The following is a 26,553-nucleotide window of genomic DNA, read 5'->3' as shown; positions in this document are numbered from 1 at the left end:
CCGGCACGGCTCTTCATGGAAGCGGCACCGCCGCCGCCTGCAAGCCCCGCCCCCATTCCTCGCCGCCGCCACTGCAGTGGGCCCCGGAGCGGTGCTCGGGCCGCATGCCAGCCTCCCCCTCCCCCTCCCCTGGGCAGGTGGCCAGGCGACGTGTGCGCCCCGCACATGGCGGGCACCACCACACTGCGCCCCGCATTGCTTGCCCGTAAAGCCCCCCCGCAGAGGGGCACCCCTGCCTTCACCCCCTGGCCCTGCTCCCAGCTGTGGTGTGCTGCTTGGGGCCGGCAGCACCCCCCACTCCCTCAGCCCCCAACCATCTTCCCCAGTCCTGCCCCACAGCCCCACTTACCTCTAGGATCCAGGGGCAAAGGGCATGGCTCTGCAGTGGCAGCACTTGCCTGCAAAGCCCCCCCAGCTTGCATGCAGCTGCCATTACCCCACACCGCCATGGAGCCATGCAGCCGGTCGCAGGGCATGCCACTGCGTGCAAGCCCCCCATTCCACCCCCCAGCTGGGTGGCACTTATGTGACCCACACATGGTTGTACCCAGTACCTCAGAGGAAGGCTTAAAAACAGGACACTCCCTGGCACACGTAGCAGAAAGGGGTGGGTGGTGGGATTCCCACCGAGCTCTGTGTGGCAACTGGCAAAGCCCAGAAACCTGGAACGACCCCAAGCAGAACGCAGGCACAGCTACACCCGCGTCACCCCAACCAGTGGCTGTGCAGCCTCATGTTGAGGCCCCACGTCCCCACACTCTGGCATTTCTTTCGGGAAAGCTTTGGCAGCATTATTCCCTGAACAGGATCCAGCCCTGCGAACCCAGTTGGAGGATGATGCTGAGGTCCATGGAGAACCTGGAGGGTGTTTGGCACAGGACAAGAGAGGCAACAAGTTTCCCTGGACCAGGAAAAGGGGACAAGTGAGTCTAGTGTGTGCTCGTGCCCACGTGCGTATGCCCTACCCTGGGGCCTGGCTCTCTCTCTAGTGAGGAGACAGATGCAGCTTGGAGATCTGGGTGGCTACCCATCTGATGAGCAGGGGCTGAGTGTTGTGCTCGCAAACCAAGCAGGTCTCCCAGTCTGCCTTTCCAGATGGCCCAGTGCCCCAGAGCGACCTGTTTCCCTGCTCCCAGCCATTGCCAGAGCTGGAGCAGGATCCCAGGTTCTAATACCCAGGATGTCTCTGGGGGCTGTATTTTATCTGGACAAGAACAAGAGAATCCAAAGCAAGTTCCTCTACACGGGACATGGTGTATTTGGATACTAGCAATCAGGGAACACTTCCCAGAAATGACAACATGCTGCATTTCACTCAGAGGATGTCCTCATACCCCCACACCTTTCCACAGGAGAGAGAAGACTTGCCGCAGGCTGCCCCTCCTTCCCCCGCCCACATTTCCCCCAGAAAAGCCACTCCACTGGCCTCCGACCACAGGGTCCTTCCAAAAGGCAGGGTCCTTGCTGCACAGCAGTACAGGGGAGTAACACCTCAAGTGTGACCAACTCCTGTGTCTGAGTGTTTGCAACAAAGCCTGGACCACAGCAAATCCCTGGCAAAGTGATGGGGCTGAGATAGGATGGAGATCTGCCCTGGAAAGAGTTCTGGGCCCTGGTCGGTTCCCATCTCCCAGCTCCGGAGAGGACAGAGCCCAGCCACAGGGATACTGTGTTCAGTGCTGGTGCTTTCTGAGCACAGAGTGCATTACAGAAACTGCCATGAAGGGCAAGGAAGTAGGAGACCAGCAGGCACCCGGGGTGCTGAGCTCTGGAGAGAGGATGAGAAGCAAAACATGCCAAGCTGGGCTCATGGGGTGGCACCAGCAGCTTCTTGCAGACCCCACTGGGTAAGGGAGGCGACCAAGGACAGGCCCTGGGGGCTTTTGGAGGCAGCTCTCTTGGAGAAAACATCCTATTAGGAAGGCGCTTCTTCTCGCCTGGGAGCACCGGCTGTTTCTAGACTACAACAGGGAAGGCACAGGCTCCAAGGCTGATAAAAGATCATCTCATTGGTTCCCCCAGGATCTGGCCTGGCACTGGCCCCAAGTGTTTCCTTTTAGCCCCTCCCCCAATGCAACCTTCAAGACCAGCTGCTGGGTCCTTGTTCTGCAGTGCCCTACATGGCTCAAAGGCTCCAGGAAGTCTTTCTGCACTCCAGTAGCATGAGGCTGCTTGCCTGAATGCAGCCACTGGTGGGAGCTGAGCAGGTAGGCATCCCTAAGCCCTCCCTGCACTGCTGACAGAATTATGGATGATCCCAGGTGCGGATGTGCTAGTGTTTGACTGGAGTGCAGGAGTCGTGGAAACTATTCTCACATGCAGAGCACCCATCTGGCTCCTCCCTGATGTGGATGTGCCGGTGCTAGCAGAGGCTGGAGGAATCTCTGAATCTCTTCTACACAGAACAATAACGTGGCTCCTCCCCTTTGTGGATGCGTTGGTGTTAGGCTTGACTGGAGGATTCACGGAATCTCTTCCCACACTCAAGGAACTGGTGTGGATTCCCCACCGGCTGCATGCGCTGGTGCTGGGCAAGGAGGAAAGATTGGATGATGCTCCGCCCACACTCAAAGCCCTGATGTGGCTTCTCCTTTGTGTGCTTACGCTGGTGACTGGCCAGGATAAAGGAATGAGTAAAGCTCTTCCTACACAATGAGCACTAACGGGGCTTCTCTGCTGTGTGAATGTGGTGGTGCTGGGTGAAGTTGGAAGATGGGGTGAAACTCTTCCCACATTAATGGGACTTCTTCCCTGTGTGGATATGCTGATATGTGGTGAGGTGGTAGGAACTAGTGAACCCCTTCCCACAGTCAGAGCACCGATGTGGCTTCTCTCCTGTGTGGCCACTCCCGCCCTGGGCCAAGCTGAAGGAGTGGGTAAAGTTCTTCCACACTCAAAGGCCTCATGTCGCCTCTTCCTTGTGTGGACGTACTGGTGCTGGGCCAGGTTGGAGGAGTGGGTGAATTTCTTTCCACACACAGAGCACCGATACGGCTTCTCCCCTGTGTGAATGCGCTGGTGTTCGACCAGGCTGGAAGAGCGGGCAAACCTCTTCCCACACTCAGAGCACTGATGTGGCTTCTCCCCTGTGTGGATGCTCTGGTGCCGGGCCAAGCTAGAGGAGTGGGTGAAGCTCTTCCCACACTCAGAGCACTGATATGGCCTCTCCCCTGTGTGGATACGGTGGTGCAGGGCCAGGTGGTAGGACTGGGTGAAGCTCTTCCCACACTCAGAGCACTGATACGGCCTCTCCCCTGTGTGGATGCGCTGGTGTTCAGCCAGGCTGCAAGCATGGGTGAATTTCTTCCCACAGTCAGAGCACTGATGTGGCTTCTCCCCAGTGTGGATACGCTGGTGTATGGCCAGCCGGCAGGACCGGGTGAAGCTCTTCCCACACTCTGGACACCGATATGGCTTCTCCCCAGGGCGCAAGCACCGGTGCCGAGCCAGGGTTGAGAGGGAGGTGAAGCCCCTCTCACACTTGGCACATAGGTGGGGCTTCTCCCCAGCATGGCTTCTCCTGTGCAGAGCCAGGAGTAAAGGGCAGCTAAAGCTTTTCTGGCACTGAGGGCAGGGGTGAGCTTTGCCCCTGGGCTTGGCAGGGAGCTTCCACTTCCCTTCGAGGCCTGCCCCACTGGGTCGGCTCAGATTTAGGGTCTCTGTACGGTGGAACTTTTCCTTGTGGCTCTTCAGCTCCACACATCCTTCCCTGAACCCAGGGCTGTCTCTGGCTTCTGTCCTTTCTCCACTCTCATGCTCCAGGGGAGATGGCGCCTGCTTCACTGCTGTATTCTCCCTCTGCTGTTGGGGCCTCCACTGGCTCTGGGGCCACTGGTCTTCCTCAGGTCTCAGGGACTCCATCTTGCCCAAATGCCAGGGTTGCTCCAGGCTTGCCAGCCCTTCTTCAGGACTCTGCTCCTCAGCTCTGCTCAGCAGCCAGGCACCTCCTGCATGGGGAAGAGAAACTCCAGGTTAGTCCCTGCCCTGCTGGCACAGGCCAAACACTGCTATTCCCTCCACTGCGATGGGGCTGTGAGCACAACTGGGCCTTGGCACTTATTTTTTGATAAGAGAACAAGGTCTTCCTGCCAAACCCCAAGTGCTGGGGGTGAGGGAGCAGCGTGTCCCTGTGCGGGGTTAATATTCCCGGCTCGTTGGAGGTCAGACCCAGACTCTCAGGGTTTCTAGCCCAGTTGTCAGCCCTATCCCCTCAGACCCTGCTGTGGGAAACATATATAGTACATGTGTGTTAGGACAGGACCTCAATGGCTTCCTGCTCTAATGGGACCAGGAGACTAGAGGCAGAATCAGCATAAAGGAAGAAGGCGGCTCTCTGAGGGCTGTTCTGGTGCTCAGCACTGGCGTGTCCAGGAGATGATGCCGAGCCCCCCACCTGGTTGGGCCAACATGCTCCAGAAGCCAAAGGGCATTTGTGAGACTGCTCTCCTGTGATCTCCAGCAGTCCTGAGAGCAGCATCTGGTACCAGGGTAAACAGCCCCACAATGGATTTCTGGGGCTTGCCAGCAGTCAAGGGTGTGTGGGGATCACAGTTTTACACTGGAGCAGCTACTTCTCCTTGGTACAAAAGCCCTTCCTGCCTCCAAGGACTGTTCTGGGAGGTGAGGACTTAATGCTGTGGCTCTCCCTCCTGGAAGGAGCAGGGCTGTGCCTCCTACCCGCTTCCAGAGAAAGATCTACTACCTGCTTCCCCCCCACATGAAAGCTTCTGAATCCCACACACCCCAGTGAGCCATTCAATGCAGCCTGAGACCAGGATTCAAGACATCCTGTGTTCCAGGTCAACCTGACCAGGAGGCACCAGACCTGTGCCTAAAAATCAAGACAGCATACTGGCCCGTCCCCTTGCAGCTGTATTTAGGGGAAGAGATGGGGGGGAACAGCTGCTCATCTCTACAGCTTGGTATTTCAGTGCGTGGAAACAACACTTGCCTGGACACATGATAACACAAGCTACTGGACGGCAGCACCCTGAAAGGACAGCACAGGCGAGGTCTGCCGGTTCGAGCAGTTCTGAGAGGGGAATCAGGGGAGGAGACAACTCACCTGGCAACAGGTCCTCTGACCTTGAAATGTCCTGATGGCCTTCCTCATCACTGACCCAGAGCTCCTTCTGTCCTTGCTGGATGCAGAGAATTAAGTCAGGTGTGGGACCTTGGTATCCTGTTTGGAGCAATAGTTAAAAGGGGTTCATGACTGCAGACTGGATGCAAAATAATTAACTGGGATTTGGGGAATGGATGCAATGATCTCAAGGATTCTACTGGGACCCTAAAGGACAAAGGAGGTTAAATGTTTACGATGAAAGAGAGGGTGCTGCAGGGGGAGAAACCTTCAATAGATTCTGGCCTTTGTCACCCAGGTGGTGGAGGGATAGTTGTATAAATGCTGAGGTATAAAATGGGTGTGACAGTGACAGTTTTCCCAGGGACAGGTGCGGAGATGCAGTGACCTGTGTTGTGGTAGAGAGCAGAAAGATGAAGTTTTCACTATTTACAAGGGACCAAAACGTAGAGTCTGGACACACTGGTGGCTGGATAAGATCTGTCTTATCAGTGTAATTCCAGGCAAAGTAATGGGAGTGAGTTTCTTCTCTGGGAAGGTTTAAAGCTGGGCCTGGAGGCAGGGAACAGAATTCAGGACAGATGGCTGACCATGACACTTCTCTCTGGGAAGGAGGGCCACTCCTCAACAGGGTAGAGGAAGGGAAGATGTTATAAGAACAGTAGTGGCAAAGACAGCAATCATCCCATGCAGGGAGATGAGCACACGGGTGGGCAAATCCTTCAAGATTTGCAACAAAGGTCCCGGGAGTTATGGATATGGACAACCGAGGGGAGAGGGAGGCACCTTTTACAGCACGTGCAAGCCTGTAACATAGGAATGGTTGACATGGTCTTTGCTGAGCTAGAGAAAGCCTTGGAGTCCTTCCCTAAGGAAGTCCTTCAGCAAAACTGGAAGAAAAAGAGATGAGAACAAAGGCAAATTGGCCTGGCAGAAGGTACATCCCCCTGCCCTGCCCACAAGCCAGAACAACTCCTGTATCAGAGACCCTCTAGAAATGACAGTGGGCTTTCACCAGCCCTACACTGAGCCCACCCCTTTAAAATTGCCATATCAGGCATCTGACATGCAGAGGGATTTCAGGAGGAGGATGAGACACCTTCTGAGAACGGTGAAGTGAGCTTCAGAGCAGATCTCCAAGTAAACACAGCCAAGCCAAAGCCTGCGACCTATGAAGATGAAGATGTCAGGAAGGAACATGGGCAGAAGCTTCCACAGACCCAGTGCTAGAAGTACCCAGGTTCCATCACGTATACATGGGTCACTAGAGACAGAGTCGAGGAAAGGCAGCTCTCAGGGGTGGTTGCAGCAGAGGCTGATGAACCCATTACCTTCAACTGGGATGTAACCGGAAGAGAAAGGGGATTAAGATAGCACTGACTGAGCATGCTCAGAGTGTTAGACGTGTGGGACAGGACACATTAGGTGGGAGGAGAAGGAAAGAAAAAGCATTCCCCAAGGAACATCTGTCAGTGATTTTGTGTGCCCAATGAATCGGAGATGGCACAACCATGCTGAGAAAGGCAGGTAAGATCCCCTTGCCCAGATATGGCTGGATATGGAAGCACTGGGGGTGACAAGAACAAGGAAAACTCAGGGGAAAGCAACCAGATCAAAAGGAGCAGAAGATGTCAGTATGAAACACAAGAGCAGCCTGGTCACACATGGAGCTGTGGGGAGGATGTGGATTTCAATCCCCAGGGAAAAGTTTGTAAGGAAGACAGTACGGAGAAGCAGGGAAAACACACTAAGCACCAGCGCTCACATGGCTGCAGGGAGAAGCAGGAAAGGGCTTTACCTAGGGAAACAAGGGCTTGGCAGTTCCTCAGCATCTGGTCCCGGTACAGCCCCTTCTGTGCATCCTCCAGCAGCTCCCACTCCTCCCGTGTGAAGTACACGGCCACATCCTCAAAGGCCTCTCGGAGCTGCAGGCACAAGCGTTTCTCCATCAGTCTCCCCCATTTCAGTTGCCTCCAGCCCCAACCGCCCTCTCCAGGATCCCTCTGCACAACAGTTCTCTCCAGGCTGGGCCATGACACACAGGGTGCAAAATGCCCCACTCTTCACTGACACGGGATGTGGGGGCAGCCATGGACATAGGGGTGCAGGTGTCTGCCCTGGTCCAGCTCAGCACATTCTATGTGCTCAGCCCTCTGAAGCAGCACTTTTAGAGCCACAGGCTCCATGACTGTGACCAGGCCTTCCCATGCCAATACCCTTGGCTATTGGCATTGAGGAGCATGCTCCAGTGAACGCTGCCTGGGTGCAGTTGCAGCCCCCAACACCAGCAGCTTGTTTCTCCTCAGCTATCTCCGCTGCCCAAACTCTTGAAAGTGCCCCTGGGTCCTCCCAGGTGTGGGCCCAGCTGCTCTCCCACCCCCCAGCTGGAGCTGGTGCCCTGCTCACCTCCGTGCTCTCTCCCTGCCTTGCCGGCCTGCCCTGCCCCTTCTGCAGCTGGCCCCGCTCAGGGCTCAGGGCACCCCTCTCCCCCGGCCTTCCTGGGAAAGTTCTCAACAGCTCCAGAAACATGTCTGCAGATTTGGCCTGTGGCTGCTCTGGCCAGGAATCACTAGGCTCCTGCAATGCCCCATTGAGCTGCATCGTGTCTGAGGTCCCCTCCTTGACCTTCACCCTCACGGGGACCTGGGAACAAGAGGAACATGTCATAGGGGGCTGGGACTGAGAGAGGCTGGGCAGCAGGAAACATCCCCCAAGCACATGGAGATGGGGTCAGCAGCATCCATGATGAGGGTGAAACACTCGCACGTTGAGTTTCTCCACATCTGCCTGCCCCAGCCAAAACCCCTCGACCAGGGTCACTGCCTTGGGACACATCTCCATGTGGTGCCCGCGTTCCTCGTCTCCTGGGGCAGCACGGCCAGGACCTGCTCCAGCACCAAGTGCTCCTGCTGCAGTTCTAGCAGAGCTCTTGCAGGCAGGTGCAGACCTCCCCTGGGTCCTCGGCCTCCTAGTAGCACTGGCCCCGGGTCCCTGGCCCGGGGAGCTCGTTCCCTGGTGCCAGCGGAGCGGTGCGGTGCGCGAGGGCCCCGCGGGGGCTGCTTCACCTCCTGCCCCCGGGCCCCGCTGTGCTGGACCAGCTCCTCCTGCAGCTGCTGCTCCACTTGCTGCGGGCGGGCGGGCGGGCGGGCGACTGTCTGGGGGCCGCCCCCGGTCCCGGCCGGGGCCGCACCAGGGACTCGTCCCGCTCCTCCGCTCCCGCCGGACACGGCCGGGTCCTGCTCCTCCGGCTGCGCCGGGCTGCGAGGGGAAGGCCCGCGGCTGCCAGGGGCTCCAGCGCAGCCGCCGCTTCGTCCGCCCCACAGGCCTCGTCCCGGCCGGGGGCTCCGCTCCGCTGCCGCACGGGTCTGCGGGGCCGCCTGCGCGGCAGGAGGCGGCGCGGATCGGAGCAGGTGACGGGAGACCCGGGACCGGGACCGACCCGGCCCCAGCCCCACGCTGCCCCGCTCCCGGCAGCCCCGGCACGGGCAACGGGGCCGGCGCCAGGGACACCCCGCCCCCGCCTCTCCCAGCAGCCCCCGCGCCCCCCGCAGCTCCCTGGGCCGCGCCCACCCCTTGCCCCGCCGGTATCCCTCACTCCGACCCGCCGCGGGATCTCCCTCCCCCTACCTCCGCCTGGCGACGCCTGCGCACTCACTGCTCTGCCTCTGCCACTGCCCCGGGCTGCTCCCCTTCACGCATACGCACTGAGTCCCCTCCCTGAGGCATCTCCCGCTCCTCTGCTGCCAGCGCATGCGCAGAAAGCGGCAGTTTTCTCGCTTCGCCTAGCAGGTGGTGCGCATGATCTGGAGATGGTCTCGAGGCGGTGCTGGGTGCGCGCGCAGCGGGGGTGGGCCGGAGGAAGGTACCAAAGCTGCAGACCCCCGCTCACGGGGGGACTCGCGTTGGGGCCGGGCTCCGCTGCGCCGCTTCCCCCGCGGGGCCGGGGAGCAGCAAACTCGCGCAAGGGGCGTCCGCGGCGCCGGGCTGGGCTCCGCCTGCCGCTTCCCTCGGGGAGGTTGGGCCCGCACGAGCCTCGGCCTGAGGCAGCGAGACCCCGCGCTGCGGCCTCGTGCGGGGGGACGTGGGGACAGGTGTTAACATGTTTGTATGAGCAGATATGTAGACTGTATGTGTGTATATACTCATACGGGTGCATGTCCTCTGATGTGTATATATGTGTACGTATGTGAGTGTATGTATCTGGATATGAGTATACATATGGATGTGACTGTACATATGCAGGTGGTTGTGTATGTGTACATCGCATGTATGTAGGGGGCGCGTCTGTGCTGAGCCACTCACCGTGCTGCACCCGGCCACCTGCCAACCTCTGGGCGTCTCCCCTGGGGCACCTACAACTGGCTGACCCCCTTCCTGTGGGCGCGCGCGCACACACACACACACACACACACACACACACACACACACACACACACACACACACACACACACACACACACCCCCCCTTCCTTGAAACCACATGCCTGTTACAATAAATGTACCCAGTCCCTCACGCACCTACCCACTGCCCTTTCCTATCCCCTAGAGAGATTCACAGGGCTTGGGGTCGAAAGGGACCTCAGCAGATCATCAAGTCCGGGCCCTGCCCTGGGCAGGAAAGAGCACGGGGGTCAGATGACCCAGCCAGGTGTTTGTCCAGTCTCCCCTGTGGCAGGGCACTGTGGATGCTACCACTTTAAGACCAGGGCCAAGCAGCCAGCAGGTGCTTGCTTGCCAGGGCCATTTTAGATCCTTGGCTGCCTATATAAAGGGATCAGGTCCCTGCTGGCAGCCGGGCAGCAACATCACGTGTCTGGGAGGCTTTATAGACCACCGTGGAGGTAAGGGAGGAGCTGTAGGGGATGGCTAGGAGGCTCCTGGTCCTGGGCATGACCTAAAACTGCACCCTGCTGGGAGTGGGTGACCTGGTGGGGCTCTCAGTGGTGCGGGAGCCCCCAGGAAATGCCAGGCCAGTGATCATCCCAGTGAACGGCAGGTCAGGGCACCTTAACCCCAGGTCCCACAACTGGGTGGGTCACCCACTAGTAGGGCAGGCCCCAGAGAGAGAGTGGGGTTAGAGGCTTAGAGGCCTGACTGAGAGTACCCTCAACTGGTCAATGCTGGGGCCAGGACCAAACTGGTCAAAAGGGCCAGGGGCCCACCATGAGGGACGTCCAGAGCTGAGGGCCTGGGGTTTCTGACTGGCCTTGGAGGTGAGGCCAGGGCCTGTATGGCCAAAGGTCCCAGGGGGACCATGCTGGAGAGGGGAACATAGTTTCAGGGAGCTAGATAGCCTGGATGAAGGCGGAGTAGGCTGCAGGAACGGAGGGATCTTGGAGGGGTCCTGACCAGAGAAGTCTGGGGCCAGTGACTGTAAGAACTATGGATGTCGTCTGCGAGGCATGGGCTGCGGTGGTACAGAGCTGCAGATAGCGCCCCCTGGCATCGGGGCATGAAATGGGCACCCTCCTGCTTAATTAAGATCATTAATTAACAACAAGGCATGGCAGGAGGGAAGGTGGGCAGTTGCCCCAGAACAGGTGGGCAGGCCAAAGGTAAAAATCGGCCCCAAGAAAGCCCCTGTTACAGACCCCCAAGGTAGGGGAGAGCACCACCTCCCGTGGAAGCCCATTTGAGATTTTGGCAACCATCACCGTAAAGAATTTCTTCCTTTCTAACCTGAATCTGCTCTCCACCAGTTTGTGGCCCTTATTTCTAGTTACTCCAAGGGGTGCCCTGGTAAACAGAGCATCTCCTATCCCTTGCTGTCCCCTTGATGAATTTACAGGCAGCCACAAGATCACCTCTCAGTCTTCTCTTGTGGAGCCTGAAAAGATTCATGTCCCTCAGTCTCTCCTTGTAGGGCTTTACCGGCAGGCCCCTAACCATATCAGTGGCCTCCTCTGGACCCTCTCAAGGTTGTCCACATCCCTCTTGAAGTGTGGTGGCCAGAACTGGATGCAGTACTCCAGCTGTGGTCTCATCAGTGCTGCATAGAGGGGAAGTATCACCTCCCTGGACCTGTTTGTGATGCACCTACTAATGCATGATAAAGTGCAGTTAGCTTTACTGATCGCTTCATCACAGCGACGACTCATGTTCATCTTGGAGTCAGCCATGACTCTGAGATCCCTTTCTGCTGCTGTGCTGCTGAGAAGGTCCTCTGCCAGCCTGTAAGCGTGCTGGTGATTCCTTCTCCCCAGGTGCAACACCTTGCACTTGTCCTTGTTGAACTACATCCTATTCTGTTCTGCCCACTTCTCCAACCCATCCAGATCCGCCAGGATTCATTCCCTGCCCACTAGTGTGTTTACCCCATAATTTGGTGTCATCTGCGAATTTGGACAGGGTGCTCTCCACGCCCTCATCCAAGTTGCTGATGAAGACATTGAACAGCACTGGTCCAAGGACCGAACTTTGGGGAACTCCACTACTCCCATCTTTCCAGGTCAATGCCAACCTGTCCACCACCACTCAGGGTGCATCCTGTTAGCCAATTTGCCACCCACCTGATCATGTAATCAATCATCTATGTCACTGCCACTCAGTTTATTTATGAGAATTGAATGAGCTACTGTATTAAAAGCCTTCTTAAAATCCAAGTAGATGACATCTACCTCATCCCCTACATCTAAGCATTTTGTGACCTGGTCATAAAAAGAAACAAGGTTAGTCAGGCAGGATCTACCCCACGGGCAGGCAATTATTTTGGGCAGAGGACCGCTTACTGAGTTTTGGCAAGCCATTGAGAGCTGCATGCCAGGCAGCCAGGGACAAATAAATATTAATTTTCTAAATTTTATAGGGGCCCTGCAGGCTGTGGGCCACATTTTTCCCACCCCTGATCTACCTGCTATGAACCCGTATTAGTTGCCCTTCAGCATTATTTTTCCTGGTGGACTCCCAGAAATGTGATCCTTAATAAGTTTTTCAAAGGTTTTTTCCCAAGGATAGAGGTGAGGTTAACTGTCCTATAGTTACCTGGACACTCGTTCCTCCCCTTGTTGAAAAGAGAGACCACATCGGCCCTTTTCCAATCCTCTGGGACCTGATCTGAGCACCACGAGTGCTCAAACAGCCATGTCAGTGGTTCTGCTATGACACAGGCCAATTCCTTCAGCACCCTTGGATGAAGATCATCCAGGCCTGCTGACTTAAACACATCCAGCCCCTCCAAGTGTCCCTTTACTAGGTTGGTGCTAACAGTTGGTGGGCTGGTTTCCCTCCTGTGCTCGTCTATAATCCAATTGGGAGATTTGTCCTGGTCCGTGTTCAGGAATACAGAAGCACAAAACTAATTGAAGAGTTCAGCCTTGTCCCTCCTATCAGTCACTAATCACCCTAGTCTGCCCTGTAGAGGTCCTATGTTACCCTGCGCCTTCTTTTTGCTCCCTATATACCTTTTAGAAGGACTTTTTGTTGTCTTTAATTTTTGTTGCCAGCCTAAGTTCCATTGCAGCTTTGGCCTGTCTAACTGCCTCCCTGCAAGTGTGGGCCAAGCAGGTATACTCCTTCGTGGTAGCTACCCCCTGCTTCCACAGCCTGTTATACCTCTTTTTTTGCCCCTAAGCTTTCCTGAATTTCCCTGTTCAGCCAAGAGGGTTTCTTGGCCCCTTTGCTCCCTCTCAAGCACAATGGAGTTGTCTCCTTCTGCGCCTATAGGATCGCTCCCTTGAGGAATGACCACCCTTCCTGGACTCCCATCTCACCAATGCCCCTGATCATCAGTGCCTCGCTAATTAATCTTCTGCACATATTGAAGTTGGCCTTTCTGAAGTCTAGCACTTCTGTCCTACTGGTTCTCTTTCCCACCCTCTGCTGGATAGTAAATTCAGTCAATTGATGATCACTATCCCCAAGGTTACTTTGTATCTACAGTTCCTTAGTCCAAGCCCCGATTTGGGGTTTACATTCTCCATTCATTTCATGCCTTTGTTGCTGTCGATGCCACCGTCACTTCTGCTGCTGCTGATTCTGATGCTGTCTTCTTCATTGTCTCCAGGTCCAGTTGCATCATTGTCCTCTTCGTTCTCCCTGTCTGCTCCCCCTCTCGGGCGGGGCTTATCTTTGAACTGCATGTGCCAAGTGTCCCTTTTCCAGGTGGAGTTGGCTGCATCTTCTCTGCCCTCTCCTGCCACTTTCCAGTAATAGGACTGAAGTTCACTCAGAAACATTTTAACACAGTCGGTTTCATCTAGCTCAAGTGTCTGTACATCAGTAGGTTCCCATGTTGCCACAGGGCGCTTCTGACACAGGACACAAACTGGTCAAAGTGGGTTGTTGGGGACCCTGATGTTTACTTAGGTGTCTGTATAGTGCTGCCTCCCTAATGACTCCTGTCTCTTCAAGGAGCTGGCTTACCTTTTTCCACACTACCTTGGCATAGGAGCGATGGTCTCGATCTTGTCTTGGCAGCTTTCCCTGGGGCAGTTGGGGCTAGTCTCTCACCTCAGTCTGTGCCTCCACACCTTCACTGGGAGTGCACTGTGAGCTACTAGCCAGTTCAAGTCTCTGTGGTCTTTTCGTAGGTCCCAGACGGCTTGGCAGTCATCTTCAGGGAGCAGCTCCACAGTCAATAGCTTGTCTGCCTCTGACTGCCTTCTGTATCTTCCTGTGGTTGGTCAGAGCTGCTGGGCTTTCCTTGTGTAGCCTGTATTTGCCCTGGAACTCATTCAGGACCCTGGAGAACCTGGTAGACAGTCTCCCTTTGGTTGGTGGGTACACCCCCCATGGTCTCAGGAGGTGACGTGCAAAATACTTGACGAGGGGAGAACACCAGTGTGGTAGACAGAAGCACTGGTAGCAACACTGCCTTCATAAGTGCCACACACCCCTCCACGGAGAGGTGATGTGTGTGCCACAGACCCAACCTCTGCTTCACCTTCGCCTCCTTCCCCCAGGCTGTCCTTCCACTTAGCTCATGGTCAAACTCCACCCCAAGGATCCTGACCCCCTCACAGGAGACTGAGACCCCCAGGGACTGCAGGTCCCCAAGCTCACTCTTGGTCAGGTAGGTGCTTTTGCTCACGTTGAGCTTGGCCCCTGCTGCTGCTTCATAAACCTGTGTGCGCCACAGGACTCTCTCGGTTGCACAAATAACCAATTGCTCAAATGACAAGCGAGACCTTATGAGGGGGGATAAGGCAAAATGCTGCGTTGATTGATTATAATATTCAAAAGAGCGCTCACACATACATGCACACTCACTCTCAATCACTCTGCAGATGTTATAGTTACCAAAATCTGTTGTTCAGTACCACAGTAGCTGGCCAGCCTAGAGAGTACAAGAGTAGAAGCAGGGCGCGCAGACGCATCTCTGCTTCCGGTGAAGTTTTCAGAGCTTCTTCCTACTTCTTGCTGCTAAGTCTCTCTCCTATGTAGGCTTATCAAGTTGGTGTTGGGTGACTGGTCTGCCTTTCCTGATTCTGTGGCTCCTTTGTCTGAAATCTCAGTACTTTTCCATCCTGACAGGCAGTTAGGCCCATGCATCATTGTCTTTAGGAGCTGCTTTTCAATCACTGTCTTTACAACACTCTTCCATTATCGCTGGTGTGGGTTGTGTCCGGAGTCTCTCGCTTTGAGGTGTTGCAGACTTTGTCTTCAATCTTGTCTTTTTTGCTTATCTTTATTCTCTACCTGGTACAGACTGGATTCTTCAGCCACTTCAACATCTTTCACCATTTGGCAACTTGTTTGCTGACACATAGCTTATTTCTGCTCTTACCAATCACTCTACATTCATTCATCCATACATCCAAGTATCATAAGAAAGAATACTTGTTTTGCTATATAAAAATACAATAACAAGATATTAAAGTACAATAACAAGCTTAATTTATAACAGAAAACTTAAAATCGCTACATCTTACAGCATACTTATTCTGGCACAGGATGTTCAGGTCATCCATGTAGGCTAGGACCTTGGTCTCTTGCTTCCGCCAGGCATCTGAACTCTGCACATCCCAGGGTCCTGCCTAATGTGCTGGGCCAGGGGTTCAATGGTGCAGATGAAAAGGATCGGAGAAAGTGGGCAGTCCTGCCAAACCCCCAACTCTATCATGATCTGCACACTCATGAACCCATTGACCAGCACCTCACTGCTTACGTCTGTGTACAGCATCCTTATCCAGCCAGTGAAGGTTGGAGGGACTGCTATGATCATTAGTGCAGTAATCATTGAAACCATAGAAATTAAGGCCCAGGACGGACCTCAAAAGATTACTGAGTCCACCCCGCCGCGCTCTGGGTAGGAATACTGCTGAGATCAAATGATCCCAGGAAGGTGCCGGTCCAGAGAATTCTGTCTAGAGAACAAAGGGAAAGGCAGAGTGTCTCCAAAGCAGATACAAGGTAGTCTCCCCATAGGTTGCCCCACATCTGAGCTGACCCCTGCCTGAGGTGTTTTCTTAGCTGCTCCCCATGATCAAAACTTGGGGACCAGCCACTGGGTTCTTTGGGTCTTGAGATGCCCTACAAGGGCTGAAGGCTGCATAACATTTTTCAGTGCTCCAGGAGAAGGAGACTGCTTTCCTAAAATCAGCCACTGGCAGAGGCTGAGCAGGTAGATATCCCCAAACCCTCCCTGAACAGCTGGCAAAATTGAGTGCTTCCGGGTCTGGATGCACTGGTGTTTAGCCAGGATGGAGGAGTCGTGGAAGCTCTTCTCACACTCGGAGCACTGACGTGGCCTCTGCCCAGTGTGGATGCGCAGGTGGCTGGCCAGGATGGAGGATTGGGTGAACTTTTTCCCACATTCAGAGCATTGATATGGGTTCTCCCCTGTGTGGATGCGCACGTGCCAGGCCAGGTGGGTGGAACTTGCAAAGATCTTGCCACACAGAGCAAGAATGTGGCTTCTTCCCAGTGTGGAGACGCTTGTGTTTTCTCAGGTGGGAGGATTCACAGAATCTTTTCCCACACTCAGAGCACTTATATGGCTTCTCCCCTGTGTGGATGCACTGATGATTAGCCAGGTAGAAGGACAGGGTGAAGCTCTTCCCACACTCGGAGCACTGATGTGGCTTCTCCCGTGTGGAGGTGCTGGTGTTCAGTGAACCTGGAGGTTATATGGAATCTCTTCTCACACACAGAGCATGGATATGGCTTTTTCCACTGTGTGGATGTGCTGGTGTCTGGCAAGGCTGGAGGAGTGGGGGAATGTCTTCCCATACTCAGAGAACTTATGTGGCTTCTCCCCTGAGTGGATACACTGGTGCTTATCCAGGCTGGAGGAGAGCGTGAAGCTTGTCTCACACTCAGAGAATGTATGTGGCTTCTCTCTGGTGTGGATGCACTTGTGCCGGGCCAGGTGGGAGGATGTACCAAAGCTTTTCCTACACACAGAGCAACAATTTTCTCCCCAGTGTGGGTACGCTGGTGGTTTGTGTGGCTGAAGGAGTAGGAAGAGCTTCACCTACACAGAGCACTGTGTGGACGCACTGGTGCTTGGCCCAGTTGGAGGATTGGGTGAAACTCTTCCCACATTCAGGGCACCAGTGTGGCTGCTTCCCTGCATGGAGGCACTGGTGCCAAGCCAGGGATAAGAAATGGGTGAAAGTCTTGTCACTATCGCTGTGTCACATGTGGTGTTTCCCCCTGTGCACAGGTTGGTGTTTGCCTCGGTCCAAGGGGCATGCAAAGCTCTTCCCAGATCTGGTGCAGCGGGAGTGCAGCTCTCCAGAATGGATTTTGCAGTGAGCAGCCAGGGTCGAGAGGCAGGTGAAGCCCTTCCTGCACTTGGTGCACAGGTGGGGCTTCTCCCCAGCATGGCTTCTCTTGTGCAGAGCCAGGAGTGAGGGGCAGCTGAAAGTTTTCTGGCACTCGGGGCAGGGGTGGGCTCTGCCTCTGGGCTTGGCGGGGAGCTCCTGCTTCCCTCCAAGGCCCTCCCCACCGGCTCAGCTCGGATGCAGGGTCTCTGTACAGTGGAACTTTCTCTCGTGGCTCTTCAATGCCACAAATCCTTCTCTGTGCCCAGGGCTGTCCCTAGTTTCTGTCCCTTGACCACTCCCATGCCCAAGGGGAGATGGCACCTCCTTCACTGCTACATTCTCCCTTTGCTTTTGGGGCCTCCCTTGACTCTTGGGCCTTTGTTTCTCCTCAGGTCGCAGCGACTCCATCTTGCCCAAATGCCCTGGGGAAGTCCAGGCTGGCTCCAGGTTTGCAGCCCCTTCTTCAGGACTCTGCTCCTCAGGTCTGCTCAGCAGCCAGGTGCCTCCTGTGTGGGGAAGAGAAACTCCAGGTTAGTCCCTGCCCTGTTGGCACAGGCCAAACACTGCTATTCCCTCCGCTACGATGAGTTGTGAGCACAACTGGACTTGGCCCTTGTGTTTCCTTAAGAGAGCAGGCTCTTCCTGCCAAACCCCAGGTGCGGGGGTGAGAAGGGGCACGTCCCTGTGTCAGGTTAATGTTCTTTGCCAAATGGAGGTAGCTGTTTACACCCTACCAGGGTAAACAGCTGCATGATGGATTGCTGGGGCTTGGTAGCAGGCAGAGATGTGTGGGGAGCACAGCTGTACACTGGACCAGCTGCTTCTCTTTGGTGGAAAAAGCCCATTCAGCCTCCTAAAATTGTTCTGGGAGGGGAGGACTTAGATCTTTGGCTCTCCCTCCTGGAAGGAGCAGGGCTGTGCCTCCTACCTGCTTTTGGGGAAAGGTCGGGCATGGACCAAACCCATGGGGCTTTTCTCAGCTTACAAGGCCCAGGGTATATGGCAGACAAGGTTCCTTGGGTGAATTTGATATCTTTTATTAGACCAACCCAAATGGTTGGAGAATAGTTATTAAGCAAGCTTTCGGGTTCAAAAACCCTTCGTCAGGCTAAGGAAGCTTCAGCAGTTGGTGTTGCACCTGCCCAAGTGGTGAATTACAGTATTATTTAAACTAGAGGTGCATCAATACATCAGTCTGATATTGAACCAGTACCAATATAAAGAAATTTATCTATATCAGATATTGGCCCCATGGGGCCAATAATTTGGCCAGTAAATGCCAATGCTGCACGCAGGTGCAGCGCAGCATGGAGTAGAGCCGGCAGCGTGGAGACCTGCCTCCAGGTGGTAAGTTGGAAGGGGAGTGGGGAGGAAGGGGCTGGTGCTGCCCAGGCGGGGCAGGCACGAGACGGACATGCAACTCATGGAGTGGGGGCAGCTCCTGCTGCTGCTTGCACCCAGGGTGGATTGGGGGGGGGGTATGGGCTGCAGCTGTAGGGTGAAGCCAGTGCCAGCGTTGCGCTAGGCTCATCTCGCTGGGGGCTGGGCTTGGAGTGGGCTCTGGCGACGCTAGGAGGCAGCTGTAGCCACCCCAAATTTCACCACAGCTCTGCTTCCAGCTGCCTGGTGCGGCCCTGTATGAATGCCCTGCCTCCACCCAAGTGCCAGGAAAAGCTGGGGCTGCACCGGGCGGTGATGCGGGGCTGGAAGCAGAGCTGTGGTGAAATATGGGGTGGCTGCAGCCTCCTCCTAGCACCGCTGGAGTCCACTCTGAGCCCAGCCCCCAGTGAGATAAGCCCCACACAGTGCCAGCTCCAGCTCCACCCAGCAGCTGCAGCCCGCCCTGCCCCGCACAGATCTGGGGGCGCATGGACCTTCCCTGGGTGCAAGCAGCAGTGGGAGCCCGCCCCCCCCCACCTGGGCTGCAGCCCCCATGGTGAACAGCCCCCCCACGCCCCTTCCCCTTCCACTACAACCAACTTACCACCTGATGGCAGCTGTATCTGATATCAGCTCAGTATCAGCCGATATGCCTCCTTTAATATCAGCTATCGGCATCGCCCCTCAAAATCTCTATCGGTGCACCCCTAAATTAAACTTTTTTTTTATACAGGTATTTAGCCTTACTTATCCATTCCTTAAGTTTTTTTTTGTCTAGCCTCATTATTATTTATTGAAGAACTACTATGCTCTGGGGGGCAAGCTGAAGGAGACAGGGGCACAGGTGGTCTTCTCATCCGTCCTTCCAGTGAGCGGACGTGGACAACAGCATGAGACCTGCACCAGAGAGGTCAACTAGCACCTTTGGGAATGGTGTCTTGAGGTGGGCTTCGGCTTCTTGGACCATGACCCATACTTCAAGACAAGAGATATGCTCGGGTGGGATGGGCTTCACCTCTCTCTCAAAGGTAAGTGTGTGTTCTCTTTCAGGTTGACTGATCTCCTCCGGCAGGCTTTAAACTAGGCTCGTTGGGGCAAGGGGAGGATGAAGTCGGAGGGAGCCTCGGAACACCAAACCAAGTGTCACCCACAAGAACAGACCAGCCAAGACTGACAACGAGCACAAGAAATACCCAGGTAAGAGACAGGGGCCCGGATAATCCTGGGATTAGCGGGGCGGTGCAGACACCTTCAGGAGGCCTTAAATGCCTATACACTAATGCTTGTAGTATGGGGAGCAAGCAGGAGGAACGTGCCCTCCTGCTAGCTAACACAAACCCAGACATAGTGGGGCTCACGGAAACTTGGTGGGATCCAACACATGACTGGGTGGTAAACATCAAGGGCTATAGGCTGTACAGGAGGGATAGAACAGGGAGGAAAGGTGGGGGTGTGGCGCTCTAAGTCAAAGAACAATTCACATCCTCAACGAGCAGCACTGGGTCAGAGAAGAAGCAGGCTGAGGTGCTCTGGGTCAGAATACAAGGGGGTCGGGGGAAAGGGACTTAATGGTGGGGGTCTACTACAGACCACCCAACCAGGGAGAAGAGCTAGACCGGGAATTCTCAGGTCAGCTCGCAGAGGCAGTTAAGTCAAAGGATGTGGTTATCATGGGTAACCTAAACTATATAGACATTTGCTGGGAAGAGCAGTCAGCTAGGTCTGACCGCTCACGTAGGTTCCTAGCCGTGTTACAGGACTTCCATCTAACCCAGGAGGTGCACAGTCCCACCAGGGGAAATGCCTTGTTGGACCTGGTCCTGGCCACAAGTGATGACCTGGTGAGGGGACTGCGGGTGCTCAATCACCTGGGCGATAGTGATCATCGCCTACTGGAATTCACCATCCAGTGCAGTGTGGCAAAGGCCTGCAGCAAGACAGCAGCCCTGGACTTCAGGAGGGCAGATTTTATTGAGCTAAGGAGACTAGTCGGGGAGGCACTGAAGTCCCGGAGGGGTGGGGAGTTGCGTGTCCAAGAAAAGTGGTCGTTCCTGAAGGAGAGGATCCTCCAAACCCAAAGAGTGGCAATCCCACCATGGATCAAAGGGGGCAAGAGTGGTCAAAAGCCCCCATGGCTAACCAAAAGCATCCAGAAATGTCTCTGTCAGCGTGTCTGTGCAGGATACTGCCTAAATCCCCTGGTTCTCGTCTGCCACGACTTTGATCTTATTAAAGAAATAGGGAGAAAAGAAATGTTACCATGGCTGGTACCCTCGAAGGACCACGCTTGATTGAACTTCAGAATATAGGTGCTTTATTGCTCTCTCTCTTACAGGTAAACTCAGAGGGGGGAGCAGTCCGTCGGAGTCATCTCTGAGATCCCCTGCACTCTGATGAGGAGGATCCCCATCAACTTAATCAGGCCGGTAAGTATATCGCAGTGTCTCAATTCCCCACCGCTAATTAGCTCATTATCAGCTTGTTATGGGCGAAGCCCACTTCCCCTGCCGGGCTCGGTGCCGGCGCGCGGATCCGGGAGTTTCTGTCTCCTAGCCTCACTCCCCTTTTATCTTCAGGTTCGGGGTGTTGGGTCCCTGTGTCTTCAGGGGCTTGACAGGTGGCCTCCACCCTCCCCTGGCTCCAGGGTTCCTTCACCGCGTCTTGGTGCGGAGCTGTGTCTTTTCCCTGTGCTGTGGCTCCACTCCCTTCTGACTCACCGCTGCTGCCGTATGCTTCAGGTAAGTAGCAGGGAGGGGTTACCAGTCCCGGGGCTCAGTCCTTGCTTGGCCCATGTTGGCCCTGTCACCTGGGATCCTCCCTCCTGATCCTTCTCGGCGAGGGTCCTCGACGGGGTCTCCTTCTCTTGTGGTGCCTAAAGGCATCTTCCTCAGGCCTCTTCCCTCTTCATATTCCCCGGTGCTGAGTCCCATTGGTTCTCAGTGGGCGTGGGGCGTCTCTGCCCCCGCCGGGCCATAATCACCTCCAGCTGCCACAACCTCTCCAGTAGCAGGGTTTCAGTTGGGACCCTGTTACAGTCTCAAAGATAAGAAGGAGGCGTACACCCAATGGAAGGGAGGGGTCATCACCAGGGAGGACTATACCTCCGCTGCTCGGGGCTACAGGGGGGCAGTCAGGAAGGCCAAGGCAGAGATGGAACTGGGACTAGCAACCCGGATCAAGGACAACAAGACATCCTTTTTTAAATACGTAGCGGGTAAAAAGAAGGTTCCGGGTAACGTGGGGCCCCTGCAAGACATGCTAGAAAATCTGGTGGTCTCACCAGACAACAAAGCTAACCTATTTTAACAATTTCGTTGCCTCCATTCTTCTAAGCAGGGATCAGGTCATCCCCCTCACCAGGATCCCCGACGGTCCCAGGGGAGGTACAGCCCAGCCCAGGGTCAGAGAGGACCTAGTCAGGGAACTTCTGGTGGGACTAGATGTGTTCAAATCAGCAGGTCCTGATGATCTCCACCCCAGAGTGCTGAGGGAATTAGCAGAGGTCATTGCGGGACCCCTGGCACAGCTTTACGAGCACTCGTGGTGCTCTGGCATGGTGCCAGAGGACTGGAAAAGGGCCAATGTGGTTCCCATTTTCAAAAAAGGGAGGAAGGAGGACCCAGGAAACTATAGGCCCCTTAGTCTTACCTCAGTCTTGGGGAAGCTCTTTGAGAAAATTATCCAGGTGCACATCTGCAAGGGACCAGCAGAGGAGGTTATGCTTAGGGGCAACCAACATGGGTTCGTTAGCGGCAGGTCCTGTCAGACCAACCTGGTGGCCTTCTATGACCAGGTCTCAAGATCCTTGGATGCAGGTGTCATGGTGGACATAGTCTTTCTGGACTTTAGGAAGGCCTTCGACACTGTCTCTCACCCCATTCTCGTTAAAAAATTAGGAGATTGTGGTGTCAATGCCTACAGTCAGATGGGTCACCAATTGGCTGGAGGGCTGCACTCAGATAGTGGCGATGGACGGTCATTTTCAACCTGGAGGGATGTGGGCAGTGGGGTCCCCCAGGGCTCAGTCCTCAGGCCTGCACTGTTCTACATCTTCATCAGCGACTTGGATGAGGGGGTGAAAAGCACCTTGTTCAAATTCACAGATGACACTAAAATGTGGGGAGAAGTGGGCACGCTAGAAGGGAGGGACAGGCTGCAATTGGATCTGGACAGGTTACAGGGGTGTGCAGATCAGAATAAGATGGGATTCAGTACTGACAAGTGCAAGGTACTGCACCTAGGGTGGAAGAACCAGCAGCAGACCTACAGGCTGGGGAGCTCCCTTCTCATCAGTGCAGAGGCAGAAAAGAATCTTGGAGTCTATAATGACTCCAAGACGAACATGGGCCGCCAATGTGGGGACACGGTCAGGAAGGCTAACCGCACCTTGTCATGTATCCACAAATGCATCACAAGCAGGTCCAAGGAAGTGATCCTCCCCCTCTATGCAACATTAGTCAGGCTGCAGTTGGAGTACTGTGTCCAGTTCTGGGCAGCACATGTCAGGAGGGATGTGGACAACATGGACAGGGTCCAGAGGAGGGCCACCCGCATTGTCAAGGGGCAGCAGGGCAGGCCCTACGAGGAGAGGCTACGGGACTTGAACCTGTTCAGCCTCCACAAGAGAAACCTGAGGGAATCTGGTGGCCGTCTATAAACTGACCAAGGGGGACCAGCAGGCAATGGGAGAGTCCATGTTTCCCTGAGCACTATGAGGAGTAACTAGGAACAACGGCCATAAGTTGACGGAGAGTAGATTCAGGCTAGACATCAGGAGGCACTACTTCACAGTCAGGGTGGCCAGGGTCTGGAACCAACTTTCAAGGGAAGTGGTGCTTGCTCCTACCCTGGGGGTCTTTAAAAGGAGGCTAGATAGACCTTGTTTGACCTCAGTACTCTTTCCTGCCCATGGCAGGGGGGCAGACTTGATGATCTGCTCAGGTCCCTTCCGACCCGACCAATTATGAAACAAACTATTTCAACTTTTTATTTTGCTGGTGTCTGCAATATCAGCCATTTGACAACATAAGCTATTCGAGCTCAGTGCCCTGAAAGGGCAGCGCAGGGCAGGTCTGCAGGCTCCAGGCACCCTGTCACTGGGCACGGAGCATTTGTGAGAGGGGAGTCGGAAGAGGGAACCGCCACAACTCACTTGCTGGGAGGTCCTCCGACACAGAGATGTCCCCATGATCCTCATCATCACTGACCCAGAGCTCCTCCTGTCCTCCCTGGATGCGGCGGATTAAGTTGGGTGTTGGACCTTGATATCCTGTTTGGGGCAATGGTTAAAGAACGTTTGTGACTGGGTACTGGATGCAAACTAACAAACTTGGATTTGGGATGAAATTTAGGATAAAAGACAAGAGTACTGCAGGGAGAAGCCTTCAATTGGTGATGGCCTTTGTCATCTAGGTAGTGGGGGGATATCCAAAGGAAACAAAGCACCAACCACTTTAAGATATAAGAAGAGTGCGAGACCAAGAGTTCGCAGGGATGGAGGTGGAGATGCAGTGTCCTTTGATACAGCAGAGAGACAAAGTTTCATTATTACAAGGAACCAAAATGAAGACACGCTGGACACACTGGTGGCTGAACCCGTTCCATTTTATCGCCATGACGGAAGTGTGACATGCAGAGGCCTTTTGGGAAGAGGACAAGACAACTGAAAATGGCAGAGCAAGCTTGGGCCAGGTCTCCAAGTAAACACAGCCAAGCCAACACCTGCAACCTGTGGAGATGAAGGCATTAGAAAGAACGTGGGCAGAAGCTTCCAGGGACCCGGTGATACAAGGACCCTGGTTCTGGTGCATGTGCACATGTCGCTAGAGACAGACTCAAGGGTGGCAGCAGTAGAGGATAAGACTTCCATTACCTTCTACTGGCTCATGACCAGAGGAGAAAGGGGATCTAGACACCACTGACTGAGCACATTCGGAGTGTTACATGTGTTAGACAGGACATGCTAGGCAGGGCAGGGCAGGGAGGAAATATTACCCAAGAAACAGCTAGCGGTGAATATTTCTGCCCAATGAATTAGAGATGACATGACCGTGCTGAGAAGGGAAAGGGAGATCTCCTCGCCCAGACACGGCTGGATACGGAAGCACCAGAGCTGACAGGAATGGGGAAGACTCAGGTGAAGGCAGCTGGATGAAATGGAGCAGGAGATGTTGGTATGAAGTGTGAGAGGCCTGACTGTGCACAGAACCTTGGGGAGGACAAGGATTTCAACTCCCAGGGAAACACTGATGAGGACAAGAGTGCAAAAAAGCAGGGAGAAGGCAGTAAGTGTCAGCACTGACATGGCTGTAGGGAGAAGCAGGAAAGAGCTTTACCCAGGGAAACGAGGGCTCGGCAGTTCCTAAGCATCTGGTCCCAGTAAAGCCCCTTCTGTGCATCCTCCAGCAGCTCCCACTCCTCCGTGAAGTACACAGCCATGTCCTCAAAGGCCTCCTGGAGCTGCAGGCACAAGCGTTTCCCCATCAGCATCTCCTGTTCCAGGTGCCTCCAGCCCCCACTGCCCTCTCCAGGATCACTCTGCGCGACAGCTCTCTGCAGGCTGGGCCATGACACAATGGGGTGCAAAATCCGCCCTTTTTCACTGACATGGGTGCAGCTGTGGATGTAGGGGACCACATGTCTGCACTGACTCAGCTCATTACGTTTTATGTGCTTGGCCTTCCTGTGTCAGCACCCTTAGCTATTGGCACCGCAGAGCAAGCTCTGTCAAACACTGGCTGGGTGCAGTTGCAACCTCTGTCACCAGAGATTTGTGGCTTCCCAGCTGTCCACACCCTAAGCACTTGACAGTGCCCCTCTCCTCCCAGGTGTGGCCCCAGCTGCACTCCCCTCTGCAGCTGGAGCTGGTGCCCTGCTCACCTCCGTGCTCTCCCCCTGCCTTGCTGGCCTGCCCTGCCCCTTCTGCAGCTGGCCCCGCTCAGGGCACCCCGCTCCCCCAGCCTCCCTGGGGAAGTCCTCGGCAGCTCCAGGTTTGCAGACCCTTCTTCAGGAGGCTGCTGATGAGCTCTGCCCAGGGCCCCTGCACCTGTGGGGGGAAGAGAAGGCACAGGTCAGGCCTGGTGCTCCTGGCAGGGGAAAGACCTGCTCCTCTCTCGTATGGGCCTGTGACTGCGGCAGCCAGAGCCTTCAGCACGTGGGAGTGAGGAAGACGGAGGACAGGTACTGCAGCACCCAGACCCACGCTCCAGCCAGCACCTGGACACTCACCTGGCTCAGGGTTGGGCGGGGGCTCCTCTCTGGGTCCACAAGGTTGCTGGTCCTGAGGCCCTGGGCTGTCTGTGTGTGCTGCATCCTCCAGAAACACGTCCGCAGGTTGGGCCTGTGGCTTCTCCAGCCAGGAATGTTATACATTTTTGAAGCTTTATAATAGCACAGCCTCATACACCTGCAATATTTTCCTGTTCCCACGTTGATTAGTCCTGACGGGAGCCATAAATTGAGATGATAATGTGGCTCTATTTTTCTGGATGTTCCCCAGCATTCATTTTACTGGGGTTAACTTTAGGCCACAATTATTGCCAATTGCGCATCATCTCGAAAAGGCTTCAACATGACCAGATTCGATTTCCCTTGCAATATCAAGCTGCACCTCTCTGCCCAGCAATGCCCATCTGAGCTGCGACAAAGCCATTTGCCTGAAAGAGGTGGCTATGCCTTCAGCAAGACATCCCCACCCTAAAGCCTTGTGCACGCGTTACCTCATGGAGGGGTACATCAGCCGACATTGGAGACAGACCAAACTATTGCCAAAGGATGCTTAAGAACACACCATGTGCCATGACCTCCAGTATCAAAAACGGCAGCCAGTGACTGGCACCAATCCCACATCAACATAGCCTTGGTTTTACTACTTCCTATCCACATGATGCCACAAGGCTGGAAATATGCCCCAAGAGTAGTGCTGCAGGGCCAAAAAGTGTTGAAACAATTCTGTTCTGATTCACCAAAGGGGGTTGGACCCTGTTGGAGACTCATGGGAGTGTGTGCTCCGCATGATGACATTCCCCACAGGCCGGACTGCCTCCAAATACTGGGGCCTTCGCCGATCCTCCAGCTCCAGTGGCCTCTAGCTGCTACCTTTTCTCTTCCACGGTTCCAGGAACCAGAGTCAAGTGCAGGATAAGCCTGGGGGGGATGTCTGGGGCACAGCAGGACACCTCCAGCCCTCTGGGTGAGGAGACCCACTGTCAGCCATGATCACAGTCATTGGACCGACCTTTGTCCTGGTGGACAGCTGAGCAGGGTAAGGAAGTGGTGCCAGAATCTGTCTGATAGGAATATTAATGTTAACAGCTATAGTGTTAGCAGTAATAATCATAGCAATAGGAATAGCAATTCTTAATATGGTTATATTAAGAATAA

At 54.8% G+C, this 26,553-nt stretch overlaps 1 protein-coding gene and 1 pseudogene across 5 annotated transcripts; both read right to left on the bottom strand.

Moving 5' to 3' along the window:
• Positions 1-1,234: 1,234 nt before the first annotated feature.
• On the bottom strand, positions 1,235-25,172 carry LOC102572034 (zinc finger protein 383). Of its 5 annotated transcripts, none has more exons than XM_059717859.1 (5): positions 8,739-8,833; positions 7,490-7,726; positions 6,882-7,008; positions 5,066-5,182; positions 1,235-3,947 (listed from the first exon to the last, which is right to left on the bottom strand). In XM_059717859.1, the coding sequence occupies exons 2-5, from the start codon at positions 7,682-7,684 to the stop codon at positions 2,218-2,220; spliced, it is 2,169 nt and encodes a 722-aa protein (XP_059573842.1). In that variant the 5' UTR covers positions 7,685-7,726; positions 8,739-8,833; the 3' UTR covers positions 1,235-2,217. The 5 variants fall into 5 exon arrangements, with proteins under 5 accessions (XP_059573842.1, XP_059573841.1, XP_059573843.1 ...); XM_059717858.1 differs by having other exon boundaries at positions 8,711-8,812; XM_059717860.1 differs by lacking the exon at positions 8,739-8,833 and adding an exon at positions 8,149-8,227.
• Positions 14,895-17,199, bottom strand: LOC109283228 (zinc finger protein 239-like; annotated as a pseudogene).
• Positions 25,173-26,553: the final 1,381 nt, after the last annotated feature.

Source organism: Alligator mississippiensis, chromosome 15 (assembly GCF_030867095.1).
Source record: "Alligator mississippiensis isolate rAllMis1 chromosome 15, rAllMis1, whole genome shotgun sequence".
Classification (NCBI taxonomy): Eukaryota; Metazoa; Chordata; order Crocodylia; family Alligatoridae; genus Alligator; species Alligator mississippiensis.
This window is presented reverse-complemented; position numbering and strand designations above follow the sequence as displayed.